General features: G+C 46.2%; 1 protein-coding gene across 3 annotated transcripts in view; it reads right to left on the bottom strand.

Moving 5' to 3' along the window:
• Positions 1-10,190, bottom strand: part of TET2 (tet methylcytosine dioxygenase 2) — a 72,581-nt gene extending 62,391 nt beyond the window's left edge. For 2 of the 3 annotated variants that reach the window (XM_030238907.2, XM_030238908.2), the window contains exon 1: positions 8,805-8,964. In XM_030238907.2, the coding sequence (XP_030094767.2) occupies positions 8,805-8,834 (30 nt within the window). In that variant the 5' untranslated portion in view covers positions 8,835-8,964. Of the gene's footprint in view, positions 1-8,804; positions 8,965-9,987 lie in introns of those variants that run through there. The other variant, XM_050973311.1, reaches the window with a different exon arrangement.
• Between the last annotated feature and the right edge of the window lie 12,330 nt (positions 10,191-22,520).

Raw genomic sequence — 22,520 nt, 5'->3', positions numbered from 1 at the left:
AAACAGTGCCAAAAAGCAAAAAGTCATCCTTTTCCCTGAGGAGATTTATTTAATTTGCTGAGTTGTTTTGGATAAGCACTGCTGATTTAGAGGTCCGAAAGTTTGTGCAGCAAAACCAGAACATGTTGTCAGTCAACAGAAAATGCTACTGAAAACCAAATTCTAAAAAAAAGTGAAAAGTGTCTAGTTTCTGTTTCTTAAAATTGATACTTCTGTTATCTTAGTAAGCAGAGAAAACGATCAGTAAACTTCTGAATGAGCAGGAAGGAGGGTAAAGCACTGGGGTTTAGGAGATATGGGTTCAGTTCCCAGCTATACCACAGCTTTCCTGTAGGTCTTCTAGGGTTAAGAAAAAAAAGGCACAGAAATGAATGACTCCAGCAGGGTTTGTACCACATTGCATGATCTCTGTGTGCTTTGGCTCTCAGTTGTTGCTTATTAATTTTATACCCTTTCTCTCCTTCTTTGCGTGTTTTGCCTGCTCATTAACATCAGCACCCTGGGGAAAAGGCTGCAGCAGTTGTGCTTAGGAACTCCTCTGACACACACACACACACACACACACACACACACACACACACACACACACAGAGCAGGCACGAATAGCAGCTTTGCTTTATTTACTGCAAGCATTTAGGTTTTTGAAAGGGAGCTACGAACACTCTGGACCCTTGTGTGCTGCCAGACCCCTTTTCTCTGCCTCTTTTACAGAATTAAATAGTAAGACAGAACAAAAATGGCTCATGTTTGTACAGCCCCAAGCACAGTGGGATTCTGTTTCGTGGCTGGGATATGAGGTGCCTCCAAATGTGCAATAATTAATTTCACTCTATCCACTTTCCTTATGTTTAGAAGCATCGGAGTTGCCATCCTGAATTAGACTCATGCTCCAGCTTGTCCAACAAAGTATCTCTAACCAGCTCACTGTTTCAAGAAAAAGCAGCTATTCTGTTAGTAGCTAGACCCACTCTTCTAGAAGCAAAACTTCTTATTCATCAGCTAGAGTCTACATTTTATAGCAAAATACACGTTAACTTGCAACTGCTTTGAAAAGTTGGGGTTTCTCAGTAAAAATTTGGGTTTTAGCTTCTATACCTGTAGTCTTTCCATCCAATTCTTCTCCCTGTCCCCACAAAAACCAGGAAAAAAAACCCAAAAAGACCTACTTTTCTTTTTCTTTTTTCAGTACTGCAAAGTGTATGACTGCCTCACTGCTCCAGGTGTCTCTGGTATAGCTTGGCAAGCCCAAGAAAAATGAATAGGGCTTTGTGAAAATGGCAGTTTACAGGATCACAAGTTAGCTAACACTGGGGAAAAAAAAGCCATCTATTCTTAATGTATTGTCAACTGTACAACACAGACACAGTGGAAAAATAGATGAAGATTTGTATTTTCCTGCCTGGTTTCTCACTTCTCAGGCAGTACACAGAGTAATAGAAAGAAAACAGATCAGCAGAGTTCTTGGTTTTCTTACTGCTTTCTCACACCTACAGAAGCTTCTCTGCATTAAGGCTTACAGGGAAGCAAAAAATACAGGTCTGAAGTTATTTATGAAAAACTAATGTTCCATGCAAAGTATGGAAAGAACCATAGAAACAATAGTGAACTAAAGGCTGCTGTGATTTTCTGCTTTGAGTGGTTTTCATCTTTATGAATATCAAGAGTATTTGGTCTGTATTTTCACTTGGTTCTAGGTATGTGATGTGTACATTTACAACTACCTGTGCATGGAATAGAAAACATACTACCATACATTTTCCTTCCCACAAAATGTCTACTAGATACACAAAATGAAAGAAGTGTTAAATTTGACCCTTTCCAGTTGTGAAGCTTTCATGTTTTTGATTTTTAGTGGTGCCATTTAAGTAATACTTCAGAGCTCTTTTGGGCAGACAAACTTGAAATTAAATAGAAAAACAAGCAAAAGGAGTACAGAAGGAACAGAAATTCGGTAAACAGAAAGTATGTTAAAATCTGTAATATGTGCATACACATACCACCACTGCTCCATATGCCAGGAAGAGGTGAGTCCCATGTATTTGCCAGCTTTCATAAGTTCTCTTTTAGGGATAAATTGCATTTGTTTTATTAAGCTGTACATGCACTTGGAGCTTCCTGGAAATACCTCACTTCTGTGGTCTTTAACTTTGGGAAAGCAGTAGAAACTCCTGTTTTACCGCAACAATTCCTTTTCCTCATTTTACCATGAGCAGGAGAGTCCAATTCTACTTGCACACAAGAGAAAATATGCAATCATTCTTTTCTCTTTTTTGCTTACATAAGAGCTAAAAGAGTTTTGTGTCCTTTGGCAAGTATAAAAATTTTATAACTTCAAAGAATGTGACTTCAAACACAAGTGAAGTAGCACTGAAAGAACAAACAGATTAAACAAAGATGAAAAAAAGCATTGGGGGCATGAAATGGGGGTGAGTGTTGCATGAACAGTTGTCTTTCATTCGAAGGGACAAATCTGGAAAGATGCTAAAGGACACAGAAGATGAGGACAAAACTCTCCGTCCAGAATCAGGCCCAGGGTTAATGTTTACCCTTTGATCTCTCTAACAGCACTAGAAGTGGCAACAGAAGGAACAGTCAGCACAAACTGAGAAATGCCTTTGTCACGTATTCTCTCACATGCTTTACTCTTGCTTGCTACCTTCTGCTGCCCAGACAGTGCAAGAGTAATGGGAATTGTGGGTCAAAAAAAAAAGGCCAGATAAGAAAATGAAAAGTGGTAAAGAGCTTACTGAAACAGAAGCAGATTCTGGATATGACACAAATCATTTTATCCTGCAAATGAGAAGACACCACTGCAATGTAATTACAAAATTACAGTGTTGTAATAGACATCAACAGAAAATGGGAGCAACCAATGTGGACATACAACTGCTGGCAGAAGCCATGTGAATAACAAGATGTGTGATCAGCCTTCCTACTCTGTTGCAGTACAGTGAATACCATGACTCATCCAGACAAATTCAGAACATGGAAGAGGCATTTGTACCAACTGCTTCCTCACTATAAGAAGAAAACAGAACTTAGGATTCATTCTGTAAAGCAAGTAATGTGCTTTGCACAATGTTCTGAGTGATTCCTGCAAAACTGCCTAAGAAAGTCTGAAAAATGTGCATGGGACCAGATAAGGAGCATTAGAACCTCTGATAATGAGGTCCTACAGCACATGCAGGGCATAGGCTTCAAGTGTCTTTGAAAACCAGAACTGGCCTGACAGGTTTGGTTTAGGTCCACAGGCAAGAGCATGAACCATGTTGTCAGCTGGGTGCTTCTGAGTAGCTACAGTGCATTTTCACAGAATCACAAAATTTTTGTCTCTGCAAGGAATCCCCAATACTAACACCAGTTCTCCAATCCCTTTTTTTTTTTTTTTTTTTTTTTTTTTTTTTTTTTTTTTTGTGAGCGACAGATTTGTGGCATTATTCATTTGGTTGGGTAAATGCAGAAATTTCCACCAAACTTCTTACATCTAATGGAGATCCAAAACTTGCCTTGCAGTGGTATAAGCTTTCGTAACAGCAACGCCTCTTTGTGTCAACATGTCTCATTAAGTAATAAAGACTTCAGCTATTTGATTTTACTCATAAAGTTAGTGGGATTCACGATTTCTTTCTTGTTCTTTAAAAAGGGAATTGTTCTAGTATCCTAACAGGCAGTGAATCATGCTTAATTAAGAAAAAAATATATAACCATTTCTAGTGGGATTCTTATAATGTAAAGAGCTGCTTTGCCATAAAAGCTTTTGGGACTTGAATTAATTGTACATTTTTAAAAGGGGAGGAGAGGCACAAAAATAATTTGAAACCTTTGCAATAATTCCCTTAACCCCCATCTCATACTTCGGGTCAGTCTGTTCCAGACAAACCCGTCAGCACAGCCCAGACTGCGCTCAAGTGCAGAGGGAAAAAACAACAGCGTTCGACAAAGGATCCAGCAGTCTAGAATATAACACAGATGGAGAAAGCTCAGCCAAAACCCAAACTATGATATGAGTTCTTAAAACTCTGCATTTTTTTATTTCTGTCTCCCTCCTCCACTGTCCGTGAGGGCTAGGGACATTCCTAGAACTCTGTCCTCACCGGCTGCGTCAAGGCAGCTGCCGAGGATGCTGGGACACTGTTTGTAAACACTCAAACCACGTGCACGCAACCACATGGAGAGTCATCGTCCTGACCTAAACCTACCCACTTGGTAAGCCGGGGTTTCGCTGCAGTGGAGCCAAATCCTTTCCCAACACAGTGTGACTTAGAGTAGCTCACGCCAGGACACTGGAACACAAACTTGGACTGCTGATGCATTATTGGAAAGGAGTTTAGGCAGAAGAGTTGTTTAAACTTTAGTCATTGAAATGTGAGTTTAAGGACAGGGTAGCTCATGTAGAGTGCTGAAGATGTTCTTTATACAGCTGCAAAAATTCACCTTAAACCTTTAAACTTTCCCTCCCCTGTGCATATACCTGGTAAAACCAATATTCCTATGCTGGGAAAACATGTGGAATATATTTGAGGTTAGAGGTAATGCTGTAGAACATGTGAAAATTATTTCAGGTTGTCTAAATTGCATCATAGTATTTAATCAGAGTGTGGATGGTACTGACCAGTACCTGGGGAAGACACTTCCATGGGGTATTTGGTTATTGAGCTATTCCTGGTTATCTTAGCCATCTAAACACTCACCTGCTCACTTTGAAACTGGTATTTGGTTATTGAGCTATTCCTGGTTATCTTAGCTATCTAAACACTCACCTGCTCACTTTGAAACTGTTGTGGTTTAACAAAACTTTGTACTTGATTAGGCTTAAAATGCTGAATTTTCCTTTCTTGCTGAACTTGAGCATTGAACAAGCCTATTTCTTTCTGCACTGCAACAGAAATCCTCCTGTATTTAATGTTTTATTTTTATTTTAGTAAGAGGAAAAACACACACACAAGGAATTAGGTCAAATACTGTGAGCCTTTATTTGTCTGTAAGATTAATCCTTCTGGGATTTCTTGCCATATGTATACTACAAAACAACAACACTCCAACTTGGAATCCCCACCTCCACAGAAAACTTTGCTTTTTAAAGATAGCCTCGATTTTGTTCAGGTTACTAAGATGATTCAGCATTCTGGAAGGTGTTTTACAGAAATGAACAAGCCTGCTTGAAAAGACAGACAGGAATCTAAATCTTTATGCCTTTCATTTGTTAAAGTGTTTTTCAAAGCATGGCAATTGTCTTTAAAGTGACCTCAGATTTAAAATTCTTTATTGGGAAAAACTAGTAGAAAACTCTTTCTGATCCACCTCTAAGTTAGGATATATTTTTTTCTTCATTTCAAGAAGAGTGTGAGATACATGAGTAAAATTAGTTGGCTGTTCTTTCTATTTCTCAGACCTTGTTTTTCCTCTACCTTCTTCCTCCCTGCTATGTAATGCAAGGCACATTCCCACTATTTTAATCCAAACAACCTTTTTGGGTCAGTCATCAGCTGTCCTTGGGATTAGTCCAGCTGATGCTGGAGGGGTCAGAATTTTATTCCTTAACCCCACCATCTCTGCATCCAGCCACTGAGCAATTTCTTAGCAAAATGGGTGATTTTCCATATATATGTGTGCATTTGTATTTATATACACACACATACAGATTATTTTAAAAGCAAACTTATCTACCCTAAGGTAAGGCAGAAGTGATTTCTTTTCAATGGGTGACTGAGAGGATGATTACTCATGGTACTTTCCATTTGTAAGGCTTTGTTATCTAGGATTATTGGGACGAGGTATGCAAATTGAACATATAAGCAGTGATGATAAAGTAGCAACCGGAACTATGGCAACTTGTTAGTAGTTACTTGTTCAGTGTTCAAAGGCATATTTCTGCTGCAGAATGTCACTAAATGAGTAAGATGGTACTCACTGCCTTATGAAGTAAGGGATGGGAATAATGCTGCAAGTGTGATTGATTCATACAATTCTCTTTTTGGCTTTCAGCCATGATGCAGTCATATGCTTTATCTCTGTCAGACTACAGCTTTTTTTTTAAATAATGAATCATAGTACATCCCACTCCATTTCAGAACCAGCACATTGCCTTTCAAAATGATGTCACAACACTTAATGCTGCTGGCTGACTGCCTTAACAGCAATCAGAGAGCTGGACTAAATAAATACTGTATATTATTTGCCAAAATAATTTGTGGTTGTGTTCTCCAGCGCAGTTTCCAAGATAACCACCAACTCTACTTGAAACTTGGCAACTTTGTTCTACCACTTCAAGCTCCAGTTGTGAAGCTAGCTTGCAGATACTGCTACCATGCCTAGAGCTACTGTGCAGCAGCCCAGTGAGAGAGGTAGAGGGATCATTCCCTGTGACCAGCCAAATTTGACAGCTCTTCTGGAATTCTACCTTGACAAACTGTCAGCTTTTTGAAAAGGACCTTACTTGGCTCCTGTTGAAACACGAAATACATCTTCCACTTGGAACTAAATGGAACAAGGGATTTAAAGTCACTGCTTAGGCACACTGATAAAAACACTACTGTCCATGCAGCTTAGGAGTAAGCACTCCCTGTAAACCTGACCAAGTCAATAACATTAATCCAACCTGACCTTCATGTTTTTTCAAGCACCAGACTTGTTCCAAAATATGATGAGCATTTTCCCCCTTTTCTTTAGGGCTGTCTGGCTGTTTTTAATATTTAAGAGAACACTGTGGAGGACACAGGCCAGCAGTATCTGAAGTGCTTGGGCAAGAAGGAATAGTCCCATCCAACTCTGGCAGCTGAAATGTCCATTTCAGCAACTACAGGTTCTCCCAATTCCACATGCAAAAGCCAAAACATTTACAACCTTGTATTTCTGCTACCCAGTGCAGCACTGGTACCAACAAGAGACCTTGGAAATCTGTCCATCATAATAACTCCGCAACAAGCGCTCATTTCTTGTTCTTTAAACAATGCTGACATGCCAAAGTCTAAGACCATGTGCACTATATAAAAACTATATCAGTTTTTCTGGCTAAAAGCCACCACAATGAATCACCACAATGACAAAGTTCTAATTAAAAACCTTACTACCAACAGTGGTAGTTCTGTAGATTCAGGTCTCCTGTTCAGCCTTGTCTTCTTTTGAAGATTTGTTCGGAATGGGCAATACAAAACCACTTTCTGAGGTTCCCTGAATGCATTCACAGAGGGTTTTTTAATGCCACTTCCCAAAATGTAACAACTCCTTCCACTGAAAGATGACTTTTGAGTTCCTCATCTCTCATTACCAGCAAGTTAGTACCACCACCAAAACACTGTTGTTTTCCACAGCTTTGCATTCCCTTTTTTCCCTCCTCCCCTCACCCTGGCTTCTAGATTTAAATGTTTTCTGACTTCACTGGTAGGGGTCATTCTAAGCTTTCCAAGAGAGAGACAAAATACTGCCCTACAGAGATTTTTTTTCCCCCATTGGTTTCAAATGGTGGTTTTTTGCGGGATAAAATCCAAGATGGGTACATTGTTTCAGAGAGTTAACAGCATCAGCCAGATCCCCACTGTAACTCCAGTTTAGACATGACTATTGATCATTGACATCTCCCTGTTGAGTATCTTCGGCAACCACGTCCTGTTTTGCACTTTGCAGCCTAAGTGCTACAGTGGAATACACATGCAGATACACAAGTGAATGTGTGACTGCACTCACCCCCTGCTGCAGTAAGTCAGCCTGCCATTAACACGCGAATGGAACGGCCTCATTAGCCGACAAACAACACCCACTGACCTGCTTTCACTAGGGACAGTGTTATCTGCTCATCTCTGAAACTCTTAAACTTCACTTTGAAAGGAAGAAGAAGAAAAGAAAATGATGCTGAACATATATTCGGAGCTGCCGATCACTGCTCAAAGCCTGCACATTGGCACGCCGCTCATCATGGAAAGCGAATCTAGTGATGAGATCTCTAGGCTGCAGCGTTTCGATGAAAGCACGCTAGACCACATCACTTTTCCCTTCACCTCACTCCGAAAAGGAAAATTACTTAGCAGAAAAGAGTCTGCTGAATTTCCAACACTCAGACCGCGAGCCGAAAAGCCCCCTTTTAACTCCAGGCAAGAGAATCAGTGCTGGTGTCTAGGGGCGTGATTTAACGCCGATAAACGCCGCGATGCGAGCGAGCGCTCACTGCCGCGCGTCCGACTCAAGCGCGGTGAGGTTGTTGCTCTTGTCTGTCACCTGGCGGGGAACGAGCCTGACCTCGCCGAAAGCGTTCTTTTAGGGGAACACGCTCGGGAAAGTGATTCTCCTTTTCATCCCGTGGCCACATTGTGCCCCGACGGCGGGGTTTAGCAACGCGGGCGAAACACGCGTGTGGATCATTGCACGGAAAACGGGAGGCCTCGCTCCGAGCCCCCACCTCGCCCGCACGCACTTCTCCCTCCCGAGCCCCCCGGCACCGCGGTCCGCTCGCCACCCCCTCGCCCTCCCCAGGCCCCGCAAGGTCCCCGCCTCTCTCCCCTCTCCCCGGGCTGCGCCCGCCTTTGTGTCCGCCCGGGGCCGGGGAGCGGCACAAAGCCGGGGCGCCTCCGGCCGCCGTCCCCCGTCCGCAGACAAAGGCGCGGGGAGGGGCGGCGAGGCGAAGCCTGGGTCCGGCCCCGCGGGGAGGGGGCGGCGGCGCCCCCGCCGCCCCTGTCAATCAGCCATGTTGGGGGACCCACGGCGGCGCCCCCTCCTCACCGACCCCCGGCGGCGCGGCGCGGCGCTGCCCCGCGACACCTCCCGGCGGTGCCGGGCGGGGAAGGCGGCCGGCGCGGGGATCCCGCTCTGACCTCTGCCGCGTCCCTCAGCCTCGCCGACATCCAGCACGCACAGCCCGGGCGCCGCGCTCCCCGCTCCTACAGCGCCGCCATCTTGCTTCCTTCTGCTCCTTGGCGAGCGCGGCCGGGCCCCCGCATCAATATGCGCGCGGCGCCCTGACGTCGGCGCCCGCCCCGCGCACCGCCCCGCGCGCGCGGCACGGCTCCCCCCCGGTCCCCCCCCAGCGCGCGGCGCGGGGGCGCCCCCAGCACCGTCACCGGCGCCGTCCCCGTTCCCGACCGCGCGGGGCTTTTTTCCCGGCTGCTGACGCTCTTTCGGCCTTTTGGGGATTCCCACCCCCGCCCTCTCGCACCCCTCCGCCTTTTCTGCTTTCGCCGGTGGGTTCGCGGGACGCCGCGGGGCGGAGGGTACCGCCCTCCATGCGCCAGCCCCCGCCACCCCCCGTGGGACACCCCCCGCGCCGCATCCCTCCCGTCCCCGGGGGCCGGCGGCACTTTCCCACGGCCCCGGGAGCCCGTCTGCTGTGCGGCGGGCTGCTCTCCCTCAGCTGCGGCGCGAGGCTTGGGAGTGCAGCTCTGTAGTGCGCGGTGGCCGGCTGACAGAGTAAAAGAAAAGCCAAGAAAGTAAAGTGTGTGTGGGGAGGGGGGAGAGGGGGTGAATTGACAAAATCTCCTCAGGCTTCCCCAAAATGAAGCCCTGTGCCCGCAGACACCGGGTTGCCAGCGGGGATTGCTCAGCGCGGGGTGAGCTGGACACTCGTTCCCGGGAGCGCCCGCAACCCCGCGGCTCGTTGCGTGACGAGCGGTACTAGCAGCACCATTCCCAAACTACGGGCTCGTGGTTCGCCGCAGGAGAAACGGTGTTGTGCCCGCGACAGCTGGAGCCGCAGAAGGAGGTCTGGCTGCCGGTCTCAGCCCCGCAGCCCCGGGAGCGGAGCTGGTCCCCCCCCAAGCCTGCCAGTCCCCGCCGGCGGGGACAGCTCCCCGCTGCCATCCCCTCCGTGCGCCGCTCGCCGCCTTTCACGGGCGGAGCTGGAGTCCTTCCAGCTCGGCAGCTGCGGGGAGCAGAGGTAAAATATGCAAAATCGCCTCCCTGGGAACCGGCGCTGGGCTTTCACGCCGCGGAAACACCGCCCGGAGTCCCGAGCGCCGGACGGACCCCGGGGCCGCCCCTCCAGCGGGTCCCTCCACTTACCAGTGCGCCAAGTAGAGCAGCCTACAGGTTGCTTTCCTTCGGCTCGTCCGGGACGCGTGCGGGGCCCGGGAGGATTTTAGGAGAGCATTAGCTTTCCGGCCAGGCCCTCTCCCCCTCTCCGGTGTGTCTTTCACCCCAGGAGGTCCCAGGAGAAGGTCTGCAAGCGCTGCGTTCATCAGTAGTGCCCAGGAGATGCTGAATCCGCATCTGTCCCCTGCCTGGCAAAGACAGGCTGGTGAAAAAGGGTTTCAGCAGGATGACAAATCCGGTGCATTTGATGCAGATCAGAGTGATTTCTAGGAAGTTCAGGTCATCACTGAGTAATTTGTTTTTCATATCACAGGTTGTACACTGAGTTTTGGTTTTACTTTAATTTCTGTGAAACATTTCAGAAGTACTCTAGAGATAAAAGTTTGCCCTTGCAACTTGCTAAAACAGCTGGTGGCACAGTGTTGCTTCGGTGCCTTTGCGAGGCAGCTCGTTCTCCCCAGCCTTTGGAAAGGTGCTGGGCTGGCTAGCCCTATCCTGTAGGAAAGTGCCTGGGGTTTCTGACAAAGACCTTTGTCAGAAGAGCTGACTTCAGCAGCATTTTGTGCAGACTAAATCTATGCAAATAGACGCTGGTCTCTCTCTTCTTGAAAAAGTAAATGATGCAAAAAATTGTTAAGATCTGCCTAAATTGTGCCATTTTTTGTGCTTTCACAGCGCTTGCTTGATTTCCGCAGGCTTTAATCAGCATTTAAAACTCTTTTAGGTTTGCCTGTTTTATTAAAGCCTGGGGTTGCTTTATCCCCTGGTGTGGCACATCCAGCTGACACGACAAGGAAGGAACATGCTCAGCCTCTCAGTGGGTTCCAAGCTCTGTCTCATCCCTAAGTTGCTCTAAGGGCACTGCAGACACCTCCATCCTCTGCACTTCTTGTTCTGCCCAACCAAGGCTTGGCGTTGACAGAGTTTGGCGGGGCCTCTCTCTGTGCTTTTCTCCAGCAATTTGCATTGTGCTGGGAGAGGTGACCCTCCTTTGCATGGCTCAGATCCCTCCCGTGCTCTTGATGCCTTTGTGGCTAGAAAAGGCAGGTGGCTGGTTTTGGCAGGACGCTGCTGCATCGGAGCAAAGACCTATCTTCCCTTTGCATGAGCAAGCAGCTGCAAACCTGTGTAACTGACTGGGTGGGTAAAATGAAAAAAAAAAAAAAAGAAAGAAAAACCCTCTAACAACCACCAAACCCAAAAGCCACAAGCAGGAGTTTGACACTGAGCTGGGATTCTTTTGTTTTCTGACTGTACTCCTGTGCTGAAGATAAGGGACCACTCATGCATGTTTTACCTGCACATATGAATGTGAGAAACGCGTGCATTTTTTAAATGCTTCCTGACATAGGTGTGGTTCCCTTCCTTATTCTTTGCTCTCTCTCACTCTCTCTCCCTTTCAACTTTACTGCCCTAATGACAGCCTGTTGTAATCACGAGGCTCCATAAACTCAGGAGCAGTCCTGCTGAACCAGCAGTACTGTCTTGCCTCCCAGAGCACAAGGCACATTTACCGAGCCTCCCCTGCACCGCCAGCTTGTGCTCAGCTATCTCGACCTACAAACCTCCTAAATGACCCAGTGCCATCCTGCTACGTCTTGGCAAACCAGGATCTTTTGGCTTTCAAGACTGGCTTTCTGTCCTGCATACCCCTGTCAAATGTAGCGTGCGTTACAAGACATGTTACTTGCTATCTGTTAGCAGCCTGATGGGAGGGACATGAACCTAAATTTTCCCTTGGAGTAGTTCTGTTTGTTTCAATGTATTTATTGAATGAGACATTTTGGCCCATTTCGCTTTGCTGTATCTATCAAACGGGGAGAAAAATGACTGGGCATGACCACAGTAAGAAGTCGCATAAAACCCTCTACACTTTTTTGCACTTAAAGAGTTGGGACAAGGCAAAAAGTCTTTTACTTCTCAAACATGCTGTTCCCTGACTTAAACTGTATTCATTCCTCAAAGTAAGTATGTGCTGTAAAAAACAGATATGCAGCTTCTTTGGAAATGTGCTGAAATGCACTTAGCTCAAACAATGTTCTAGCTGTTTCTAGAACTATCCCAGCCACACCATTTTTCATGGGCAAAACCACAGGTGAAAAGCATCCTGCAATGAGAGCACTTGTGTGTACAGCGTGTAATTGCACACAATTAATCCAGCGGTTTCAAAGAGTGTGGGCCTTGGCCCTCTGCTAGAGAAAAACTTTCTCACTGTGAAGGATGTTGGGGGTGCCAGCACAAGAGTTGCAGCCAGATTCCTGCTGCAGTGAGCAAACCTGACTGACTTACTGAGGGAATGTGATGTGCGTGGCCTCATCAAAGCCCCAAATGAAACATCCAAAGAGATGTACAGGGCAGACAAAATTTCATCCTGCACCCCGCATTGCAGAATAAGTGGGTTTGTATTAGCTACCCACTTCACATAGCTTGCAGGGACAAATTGAACTCTGACTTTGAATTTCTGTGCTATAACCAGTTCAGAGCCATAATTCAATTGTTTCTACTGAGACTTCAAATTTTCGGGTTGTTTTAATTCATGTTGTCTTGCCCCCATAATAAAATGTGAACAGCTATATGGGGTGAGAGGAAAGAAATTTGCTAGATACCCCATTTCACCTCTTCGAGCAAACCTCTGCAGCCCAGAGAACTGTCTGCTGTAAGGTGATGGGCCTGCAGAAAATCTCATGTCCTTCCTCCACACAGACATTTGTGTCTGTCACGAGGGACACTGATTTCTCATGGGCCCATGTCTGGATTACAGCAGCATCCACCAGCCCTGGAAGCCCTAGAGGAACAAGGCGAGGGAAAAGTAACAGGACCAGTTCAGTGAGCTATTGTTTAGCTTTGGTTTATACTTTCAGCAGGGCTTTTTCAGGTCCTGAGACATCAGCTCATCCATGAGCTTGAGAGTCCAGCCTCAGAGCTGAGGGATCACACTGATGCTGGGGCTGCAGCCATGCCAGCAGGCAGCAGGAGGTGGCCCTGCCAGACTCATGTTGATGACAGGATGCCACCTCACTTTTTTCCCCTGAATTCATCAAAGATCATTATTTGTCATGTCTTTTCATTCCTACCCTAGACAGGAAGGGACTTTTCCAGGACTGCAAAGATGAGTTGTTGCAGAGGAAACACGTAGGAGTTTTGTTTGTCTGTTTGGGAGTGAGGTACCCAGTGGTTGGGATGCCTGCAGGGACACTGGGATGAGTTGTCTGTCCAGTGCTGTCATTCTTTTGGTGGGAGATGTGTTTTTCCTAAGAGCTCAGCTTTAGATGGCTCAGCTTTTAAACCCTTGGCTTTTGCCAGTGGGTGTAGATATCCTTGTGCTGCTCTTCAGTGTTTATGGCTCTAAGGTGACTGTAGCCTTGTGATTGCTAAGGCATTTATGGCTGGAAATCCTGAATTTTGGCACCCTAGACATCTGCTAGCGGCAATTCCTGCCCCCAGGATTGTGGTTGGGATTAATGCCCTGGGGGAAGGAAGCCCCTGGCAGAGGAGAAGGGATAAAGGAGGCTTAAACAGAGGTGAAGCAGGAAAACCCTTTCGGAAGGTACAGCTTGTCCTTTTGGGATCCCAAGCTTGCTTTCTCATCATTGTAGGAATAAAATCTTGAATCTTCTATGCAATAGAATCAGAAGCTCTGCTCAGGGGTTGTAGGGGAAAGTGTGGGCTGAGGGATGGACAACCAGGTCTGTGGTTACTCCTGAGTTGACTTTGTTGACTTCTGGCCCTTCCAAGAAAGGGCCAGAAGCTGACCTGCAAAGAAAGAGCACTCAGCAGTGTGATATAGATCCTAGATGCAGCTGAGTTGGTGACATTCAGTATCAAAATCAATTCTTCCTGCTCTGCTCATCCACCTCCCCAGCCTGCCAGCATTGCTCATTTGTGTTCACTTCTGGACTGCAGCACCTTTGGGAAAGGCAGCAAAGCTGGGAAAACAAGTGCATCAACCCAGTACCACAGACCAACATACACAGGGGGACAGGAGCAGAGTGCATGGTTGCCCTTCTCCAAAACACCTCCCTATGAGCAGAGCCGGCAGCTGGTCTCACTCCGTCAGTCAGGCTTGCTGTGGAATGTTCTCCCACAGGCAAATGCCTGTCACAGCAAAGTGTGGTAAGCTGTGCTGTTTCTGTCGAGTGCATTACGCAGCCATCAGGTGGCTCAAAGCTACACCATCAGTCAGTCCAGCTTTGGGGAGGAAAACTGCTTTTAACCCTCCTCAGAACCGTTGAGCAATGATGTGCAACCAGAACTGCTGCACTGGTGTCAGGTTCTATATGTGACAGTGTGCATCTCTCACTAAATTTCTGGGCTAGAGCAATGTTTGGTAGCTGTATCCATCCATTCTCTGTTGGAAGAATTAAAATCCTTTGATAACCCCTGAACTGTGAGCATTTTGCAGCTGCATGAATAGCTTAGGGCTCAAGTGGACTGGGAAGGAAAGGCATGCTACAGCTTCCAAATCCTTTACTGATTTTTCCCCCTGCCTTCTCTACCGGTGTTTGGTTTTCTCCTTATCTTCAAAGCCTTCCACAGCCTTGTGGGTGGCATCCTGGTGTGGATCCTTACGTGCTGACCGTGGGGTCTGTTGCACTGCTTAGCATCACCTTGTTTGCTGGCAGCTCTTGCCCTGCAGCTCCGCAGCAGCGTTAAGGGAGCAGGCAGATGGAGGAGGCCATGGAGTCTCCTGTGTGCTCCTCCTGGTCTCTGCTGGTGACAGTGATGGAAGGGCATCCCTTGCATATGATGAGCCCTGAGTAGCAGTGTGAGAAGAGCCTGTGTGAAGCAGGGTGCAGGAGGCTTTTGCAGGACTTTGGTGCTTCTGTTGCTGGAAATCAGTAGTGTTCACTCTGCCTTCTCAGCGTTACCAAAAAGTGTCCTGGTTTGAAGAGTGGCTTGTTTTCAAAGGCTTCTCTCTCATCTGTCCCTGTACATGACTTTTGCTCGACTGCAAATTGAACAGGCAGGATGGAAGGCTAAATTCCTACAGGTGCTGGGCCCTGAGAGGGGATCAGTTTTTTTTCTCCCTGGAAACTGACTTCATATTCCTTAGAACATCAGGGTAGAAAATGAAGGAGTGACTGAGCACTGATCTCCTGGAACTGTATTTTCAAATTAGGTGTCTGAAAACAGGCTCCCTGTGTCTGTAGCACTGAGGAAAGGTATCTCTGTTCCAGGTGAGCTTGATGTCCCCTAGTGACACTAGTGACAGTCTCAGTAATCAGAGACTGGTCCCTTTCAGTTAGATATTTCCCACTGTATATATTTTAACATGCAGCTTTAGGTATCAGGAATTTGTTCATTTTCTACAGTTCATCTCTCAATTAGGAAGGAAGAGGTTTTGCTGTTAAGTGAGCGAAGTCAAGGATATGTGCCACTTCTTGCAGTGCAGCCTGTGATTTCCTGGCATATAATGAAAGCAAGCTAAGAGAGTCTTGCAAAGGGAAAAGTGCCAAGGGAAAACTAGGAGGGACTGATGAAACAGTTAAACAGGCTGATATGCAGACACCTGGGATGTGATACAGCAAATGCCAGTCTTTGGAAAGAGCCTTAGTTGTGTGCCTGGGCAGGAGCTGGGAAAGGCAGGGGCTGCAAAGATGTATGACTCAAAGAGCTTTGCTTTTTTCATTTTTAATCATTAGTCATTTTAACAAGCTCAGTAGGACTTTACTTTTTGGTTGCTGTTCTCCCAGTGCATCCAGATGAAAAACCCGAACCTTATAACAGGGTTGCCATTGCCCTGTGACTCAAAAATTCTCAGCCCTTGAGCAGAAGTGTCATGTTTGTTCATATCCTTGGTGCAGGCACAATTATATTGAGTTAAATTCTGCTTAAATCAATTTTACCCTGTAAATGAAAGCTATATGCAAAGCTAACTGCTTTGCAGTATGCATTTAAGCAGCTAAATAGTGTTCAAAAGCAATGTAAATGCGTGCGTGCCGGTGATCTCTGTAGTCTGGATTTTCTAATCTAGAAGCAATGTATAAAGAAGATAAATGTTGTAACTGTCTTTGTCTCTTTTGATTCCCTTCTCTGGCAGAGCAGTTTTTCTGTGGTCCTAGCTGAGCTGTCAGCTTGCTTTGATTTTTTCTTACATGCCTGCTACTGATTTAGGCAGGGAGTCAGCACCATATCTGCTCAGGGGCAAGACACCCAAGGAATGCCCGTTTGGACATGAACTGGCAGTAGCCTAGGGTTTTGTAGCTCAAGGAAGGAGCTGTGCATTCCATCCTTTTTCTTCAGGTGAAAGTGGGGATTTTATATACAGTTGTCCTTCTGCCCTCCTTCCAAAAGCTGTTGAGAAGCTCTGCTGAAAGATGCAAACATACATCAGAGTCACAGTCACTGCATTATGTTAATTTTTATCTCAGGGTTTCAAGAGGGCAAACAGTGGACTGTCAGAGCTCAGCAGCTGTGAGGCACCAGCAGAAGCCCTTGTCACCCTGAGCAGCTTAAAAACCCCAAAAATTCTCTCTTCTTTCAGGAAAAGGCAGCTGCCTTCCTGGCTCATTGGGGCAGCTTTCACTATCACAAGGTCTCCTCTGCCATCCAAATGTAACAATGTGTGCTCCTTTCTGGCTGGCAGTGGGGTGATGCAGGTGGGATTTGCTTTTGGTCACTGCCATCAGTTGGTACTTTGGGCAGGGCTGAGGTCTGGAGTCCATAGCATGTTCAGTGGTCAGCCTTAAACTGGCAACGTGCACCTTTGCATGCAGCCACTGCCTCCAATGCAGAATGCCACTGTCAAAATGAAAAATAGCTGTAGTACTTCTTGGGGCAGGCAACCTGCCCTGTCTTCTGCTTTCCTTACTAAGGTGTTAAGAGACAAGGAAAAGAATGATTTTATGAACCTGGTGACGAGTTAAAAAAAAAAAAAATATATATAGCTGTGGGGATGACGTCTGCCTTGCTAATTCCATCTCTGAAAAATTAGGAGACATATTAAAAAGTAATTGCTCTGATAGAAGAAAGCTATCTGTGACCAAGGACCCTGACTAGCACATAGCCTGCAATGTACTTACCTTATTTCCCTCCACAAAAAACTGTGGATGAGCTCTCCACCTCTGTAGCAGGATTCTGAATTTTCTTCAGTACCAAGGGAATGGGGATGCCACTGATTTGAGGTCCCTAAAATGAAGCACTTTAAGGGGCACAAATTGTAGGGGATATTTTATCTGGCATTTTTAGAAAATTCAACTGCTGGATTTTTCAGGACATCTCAAATTAGGAACTCACTTTAAGAGATTTTTACTTCCAGTCCTACTTTGCCTTACTCTTCCATTTGTAAATAAGAACACTAATACCCTTATCAGCAGAGGGATTTAGCAAAGATAAACAGATTTGGTTTTAATTCCTTCAGAAATCATGCCAGAAGTACAGAAAATAAACAGGAAGTGTTTGGATATTTAGCACAGAAGCAAACCAGGATTTAACAGGCACCACAGAGACTCTGGGGGACAGATTACAGCTTGGAAAGACAGATATGGAAGGGTGCAGCTGATTTAGGAAAACTAAGCAGAGAAAACGGGGGTAAAATTTTGCAACAAATACCAGGAAAGGCTGTTCTTCATCTGACATTTGTGAGGAAGCAAGAGGAAGATTTATTGAATGACTTTGGAGACAGATAAAGAAGAAAGAGAGGAGGGTGTAAAGAGGAGGGTTGTTACAGCCCTCTTGGTGGGAAGGGAGATGTTTAGCAAGGTGCTGCACAAGCAGCTGCTGAGCAGTCACCCCCTGGCAGTGATGGACACCTGCCCTCTGCCCAGAGGTCCCAGGAGGGGCACAGGCTTGGCATCAGCAGAACAGGTTGCTGTGGAGCCAGCAGCCCAGTGGTGCTGTGCTAGGGCAAAGTGTGCCCCACAGGGAAGTACCCTCTGGTGTTCACAGCTTGGTGAAGCTTTGGATGGAGAAATGCAGCCAGCTGGAGAGCTTCCAGTAATATATTAGATGAGGGAGTTCAGAGGTCATCTGCAGGAATGACAGCTTATACAGCAAAGCTCTCCCCCAAGCAGAAGGGTTTGGAGTTGCTGAATTGGGATTTTGGGAGCTGTGAGGACATGGCAAGTCATCTGCTCCATGTTAAATCTTGTTAAAATGCTGAGCATTAACTGCCCTTCACATCCTCTAAATAAAGCAAGGAAAACCTGGGCTAATTGGCAGCAAGGCACATCTATTGCCAGGACAGTAATTTCTGATTGTAAAGGTTGTTCTGCACTTAAAGAAGTTGCCTGAAGAGGAAATTACACCAGAGGCTCAGCAGGGTAAGGCCTGTCAGGAAACATCCACACAGGCCAAGGATAGACCAGAAAACACCTGCAGTCCTTCAGAGACCCGTGTTTGCATCATGTCAAGAAAATTATGGACTTTTTTTAAGAGTCTCAGGAAGCAATAATGTCATGGTTGGAGACCACACAGAAAATAAAATCTGGGTGTTTGGAGTAAGATAAATAGCAGAGAGGTGCCATCTGCTAGGCTAGCCACACTGAGGGAGTTACAGAACACATTGTCACAAGTGAAGGAGGGGGCACATCTTACATTGCTCTTTGCTAGGATGCCAGGGGTGGACTGAACCTGGAATCAGACAAAGACAAGACAAAACACAATAGATGAGGGCTAAAGCTAGAGAAATTCAGCCTGAAAGATTCTCATTGTTAAGAGCCAGTGACATTCTTAAATTGTGGAATAATTTAGCAGGGGAAGTGCCAGAGCCTTTCAATCAAGGATTTGTCTATAAGACATGTCTTGGTGCTTTAGCTACCTATAGGTTACCTATAGGCTGTGCTGTGTGAGAAGTCAGAAAAGATGATGATGTGGTCCAGTTTAGTCAGTGGATCACACTTTTAAGCCATTTGTGCTGTTACTGTGACACAAACTGTTACTGTGACACAAAAGCATGACACAAACCTGAAGATGTCTGCCCTGTTGCTGGAGGACTATGCAGAGAGCAGATGCCTGGCATTCCAAAGTGAACAGATAAAATCAAGATGTCCCATGCAAAAGAGTTGTAATGGTATTAATTTCACAGCCCTTCCAGGGCTTTTGAAACCAGGGATTGACAGAGGAGTCAAGAGAGGTGGCTGCTAGCCCACTGGGGAGCTAGTGAAGCTCCCACATGTGTCCAGATTATCAAAGAAACTTTGTGGGCTGTTGCTGTAGAGCTCCTGTGGCTTTTTCTATTTCAGCTGGCTGTGCTTCCCTGCCAGAGCTTTTCTTAATTTTCAAGCAGCAAAAAAAAAAAAAAAAAAAAGGGTGCTCTATCTGGGGGAGGTCAAGAGAGCAGCAAGTTTATGGAAAGGGCAGGACTCAAATTAATAAATGTGGGTGGGATGGAGATGGCAAGGTACAGTTGTCTTTCACATCTAGTCACCCATGTTAATCTGTCCTAATTGCATTAGGGAGAATGAACAGGCAGCAGAGCTGATGTTTGCTGAGGCTGATGTTTGTAACAGCTCTGGGCATCTGCTGGGAGATTTCACCAGGTCAGCTGCACTGAGGGCAAAGATGCTGATCCCAAGTGAAGGTAGACACTGCCTGTACATGTGCACGTGTATCTGTACTAGATTAGTGACAGGGATGTGAACATATGTATGCCTAAATGCTCTCAGGAAAGATAGCTTTAAAGTTTGATGAATGTAACACCCCTTCACTCCAAACTTAGGTGAGACCCAGACTTTGCATGTTAAAAACAAGCTTTAATTTCTCATTTGCTCCTCTTGCATTTTGAACGTGATGTTTTCTCAGCAGATAATATTTATCCCCCACAGTGTGTTGGCTCTTCCAGACTGTTTTTCTCTGGCCAAGCTTTTGTGCAATGAATTGTGTCATTGAGGCCTCAGTGCAGGTCAGAGTCTGAGTCCCACTAAGGACAAACTTTCCTGAAGCAAGGAGAGCAAGATCTGGTCTGGAAGCTGAACATCACCTAGAATTGGTGCTTTTGGCATTTCAGTCCATTTAAACTCATTGATATTTTTCTGCCAACTCCATGGTTTTGCTATGGGCAGGTTAAAATCCCCATCTGAAGCCTGCTCATGGCATCGCTGTACCTGACGTGCATCACCTGTGTATGGAGGTGACAGCCTGATTTAATGATGCCTCCAAGGCCTTTTGGCCTGTGCACACCTGTGCTGGTATCTGTGGGTGGGGAAGAGTGGAGAAGAGCAGCATGGGAGTGCAGAGACCTTGTGTACATATTCAGTTGATCAAGAGCTGCACGGAATTTGCATTTTTAAGCAATGGCCTCGTTTACCTGCCCTCTGTCTATTCTTTCCTGGTTTGTTTTCTGTCTTTAGGTATGGCAGTGGTGAAGGCAGGGAGCTGCCCCTCAGCAGAGCACTGAGCTGGGTATGAAATGGCACATGGAATGAAATCTAACAGGTAAAGGGCTTGTACTGGGCTCATCTTCCTCTCATTCCTTTCCCCAGTCATCTTTCCAGTCCACCCTGTGGTCCCACAGGACAGCAACAGCCTTTTCTTTCTGCAGGGAACTGGTTGGCATCCCCATCACCATGGCTGTGGCGGCATCCACAGAATGTAGCCATGAAAATCTTCTTTTTAAGGTATACCCTTCCTCTCCCCAGGGCAGTGGAGAAAGCAGGAGGCCTGCATTCATCTCCTTTTCCTCATGCTGTAAAACCAGCCCTGTTTTAAGGTATCATAAATTTTGGCTGGCCTGAGTGTGGGGAAAGCAGGATGCTGTCAGTGCTACTACCCAATGAAGGGGAACCAAACCTTGTTTTTTTCTGGGTGGGATGTTGTAGGCTGCTGAGGGTTTGGGACTATTCCTCCTAATAGATTAATTGGTTGTTGGGTGGCTTTCAAGGTTATTCAGGTTTAAAAAAAAAAAAAATTCTTCCCGCTAAACTGTTGGATATTCCTTCTGCTAGTGGGTTTAGAAAAAACACTCAGAGTATGTCAGGCCTCATCCCTGGAAGCACTAAATGAAATTTAATGATTAACATTTATTTCCAAGCCACCCAAAAGGTGTTGACACTCTCCCTGCTGTTTGGTGCTATAGGCACTGAGGTGTCTGCATGTGCTGATAGGTCTCACACATGTGGCTGGGAGTCTCCTAGCTGGTGGCCATCCCCACATCCCTGCTCTGTTTGGTGCCCCTTCCCCAGAGGTGAGGGCTTGGGACCTCTTTCCAAAGTATCTCTGTGCTGCTACAGGATGAACTTCAAGGGCCAAGCATCCCTGAGGAGGGATGGGCACCAACTGGTGCAGCTCAGTGAGCAGCCAAACTCACCTCCAAAACGTGGAGAAATGTTTTTAATTTAAATGCACAGGCACTTTAAAGTCAGGGGAGCAATCTTAGTGACAGTGTGACCCAGCCTGCCTGGGCTTTAACACACCAAATTGAGGAGAGTAGCACAGCTCCCAGTTGCAACAGGGGCAATTTAGAGGTGGATTTCCCTAAAGAAAAGGGTAGCCCTAGGCAGCAGAAACCTCTTGTCTTCTTTTGGTGCTTTTTGCAAGATTTCAATGGCATTAAATCCCTCTGAATCCTGCAGGTGTGTTTTTTCTCCTGAGGTAATGGTGTTGGTTGGAAAATTGCCTATAAAAGGTCCATCCTTTGAGATTGCAAACTGGGGAGTTGACTTTTGTTAATTTTGTCAACATATTTATTTCACATTAAAGTGTGGAAAAAATGTATTTACAGGAGAGCAGTCACCAGGATAGTCAGTCCATCAAGGCTTGATGGTCTCTCAGCTTTGAAGAGAAAGTGTTGTTCTCTGCACTGCAAAGCCAACCCAAATCAGCACAAACAATCGTTAAGCATTAGCAAAGGCTGTGAATGCCAGTAGTGCTAATATTAAGCCTTCTGGTGCTCTCCCTGGAATTGTCTGACTCGATTGCATCCTGTCACTCTTGCAATCTGCTTTCTGCTATCGGCTGATAGACTGGCAGACATTTAAATTGTCATTTAGAAAAATCTGAGAGTGCTTGGTTTGGGACATTTTGGGTTTTTCTCTGGCTTTTTTTCTTATTCTGACAAAATGTTGTGGTTACCAGAGGGCAGCCTGGGGAAGGGCTTGATCTTCCTTTAGGCTGAACAGCAGCAGCTTGTTTTTGGGCTGGTATAGTCCACAGCAGGAACAGCTGAGAGGAAGGGTGAGCATTGTTAGATGTGGGAGATGTCAGTGTGCTGCTCCCACCTTCATCCTCATCCTTTCTTCCTGTCCCTTATTGAATTTGTTTTCCAAGGAGACATGGGAGAAGGAGATGCCAGCATTCTGCAGCCCAGAGACACACAGACCTTTTGTGGGGTTTTGTGGTACAAGGAGACAGCATGAGGGACACAGGGGGAGCTAGGTCTCATGGAGCTGGGGCTTGGGCTTGGCACAAGGATAAACTTTAGTCTTCCTGGAAAGACTGAGGGGAAGAGAAGTTGTTGTTCTAACGTGAACAGGGAGGTTCTTCCTCCTCAAACTAATGCACTCCTCCTCCTCCTGGCAGAAAACACGGGGGACCAGGGAGAGCCCCCTCTAGCCATCATACCCTCC

This window comes from Serinus canaria, chromosome 4 (genome assembly GCF_022539315.1).
Source record: "Serinus canaria isolate serCan28SL12 chromosome 4, serCan2020, whole genome shotgun sequence".
Taxonomy (NCBI): domain Eukaryota; kingdom Metazoa; phylum Chordata; class Aves; order Passeriformes; family Fringillidae; genus Serinus; species Serinus canaria.
The sequence above is the reverse complement of the archived record's forward strand: the minus strand, read 5'-3'. Positions and strand labels throughout refer to the sequence as shown.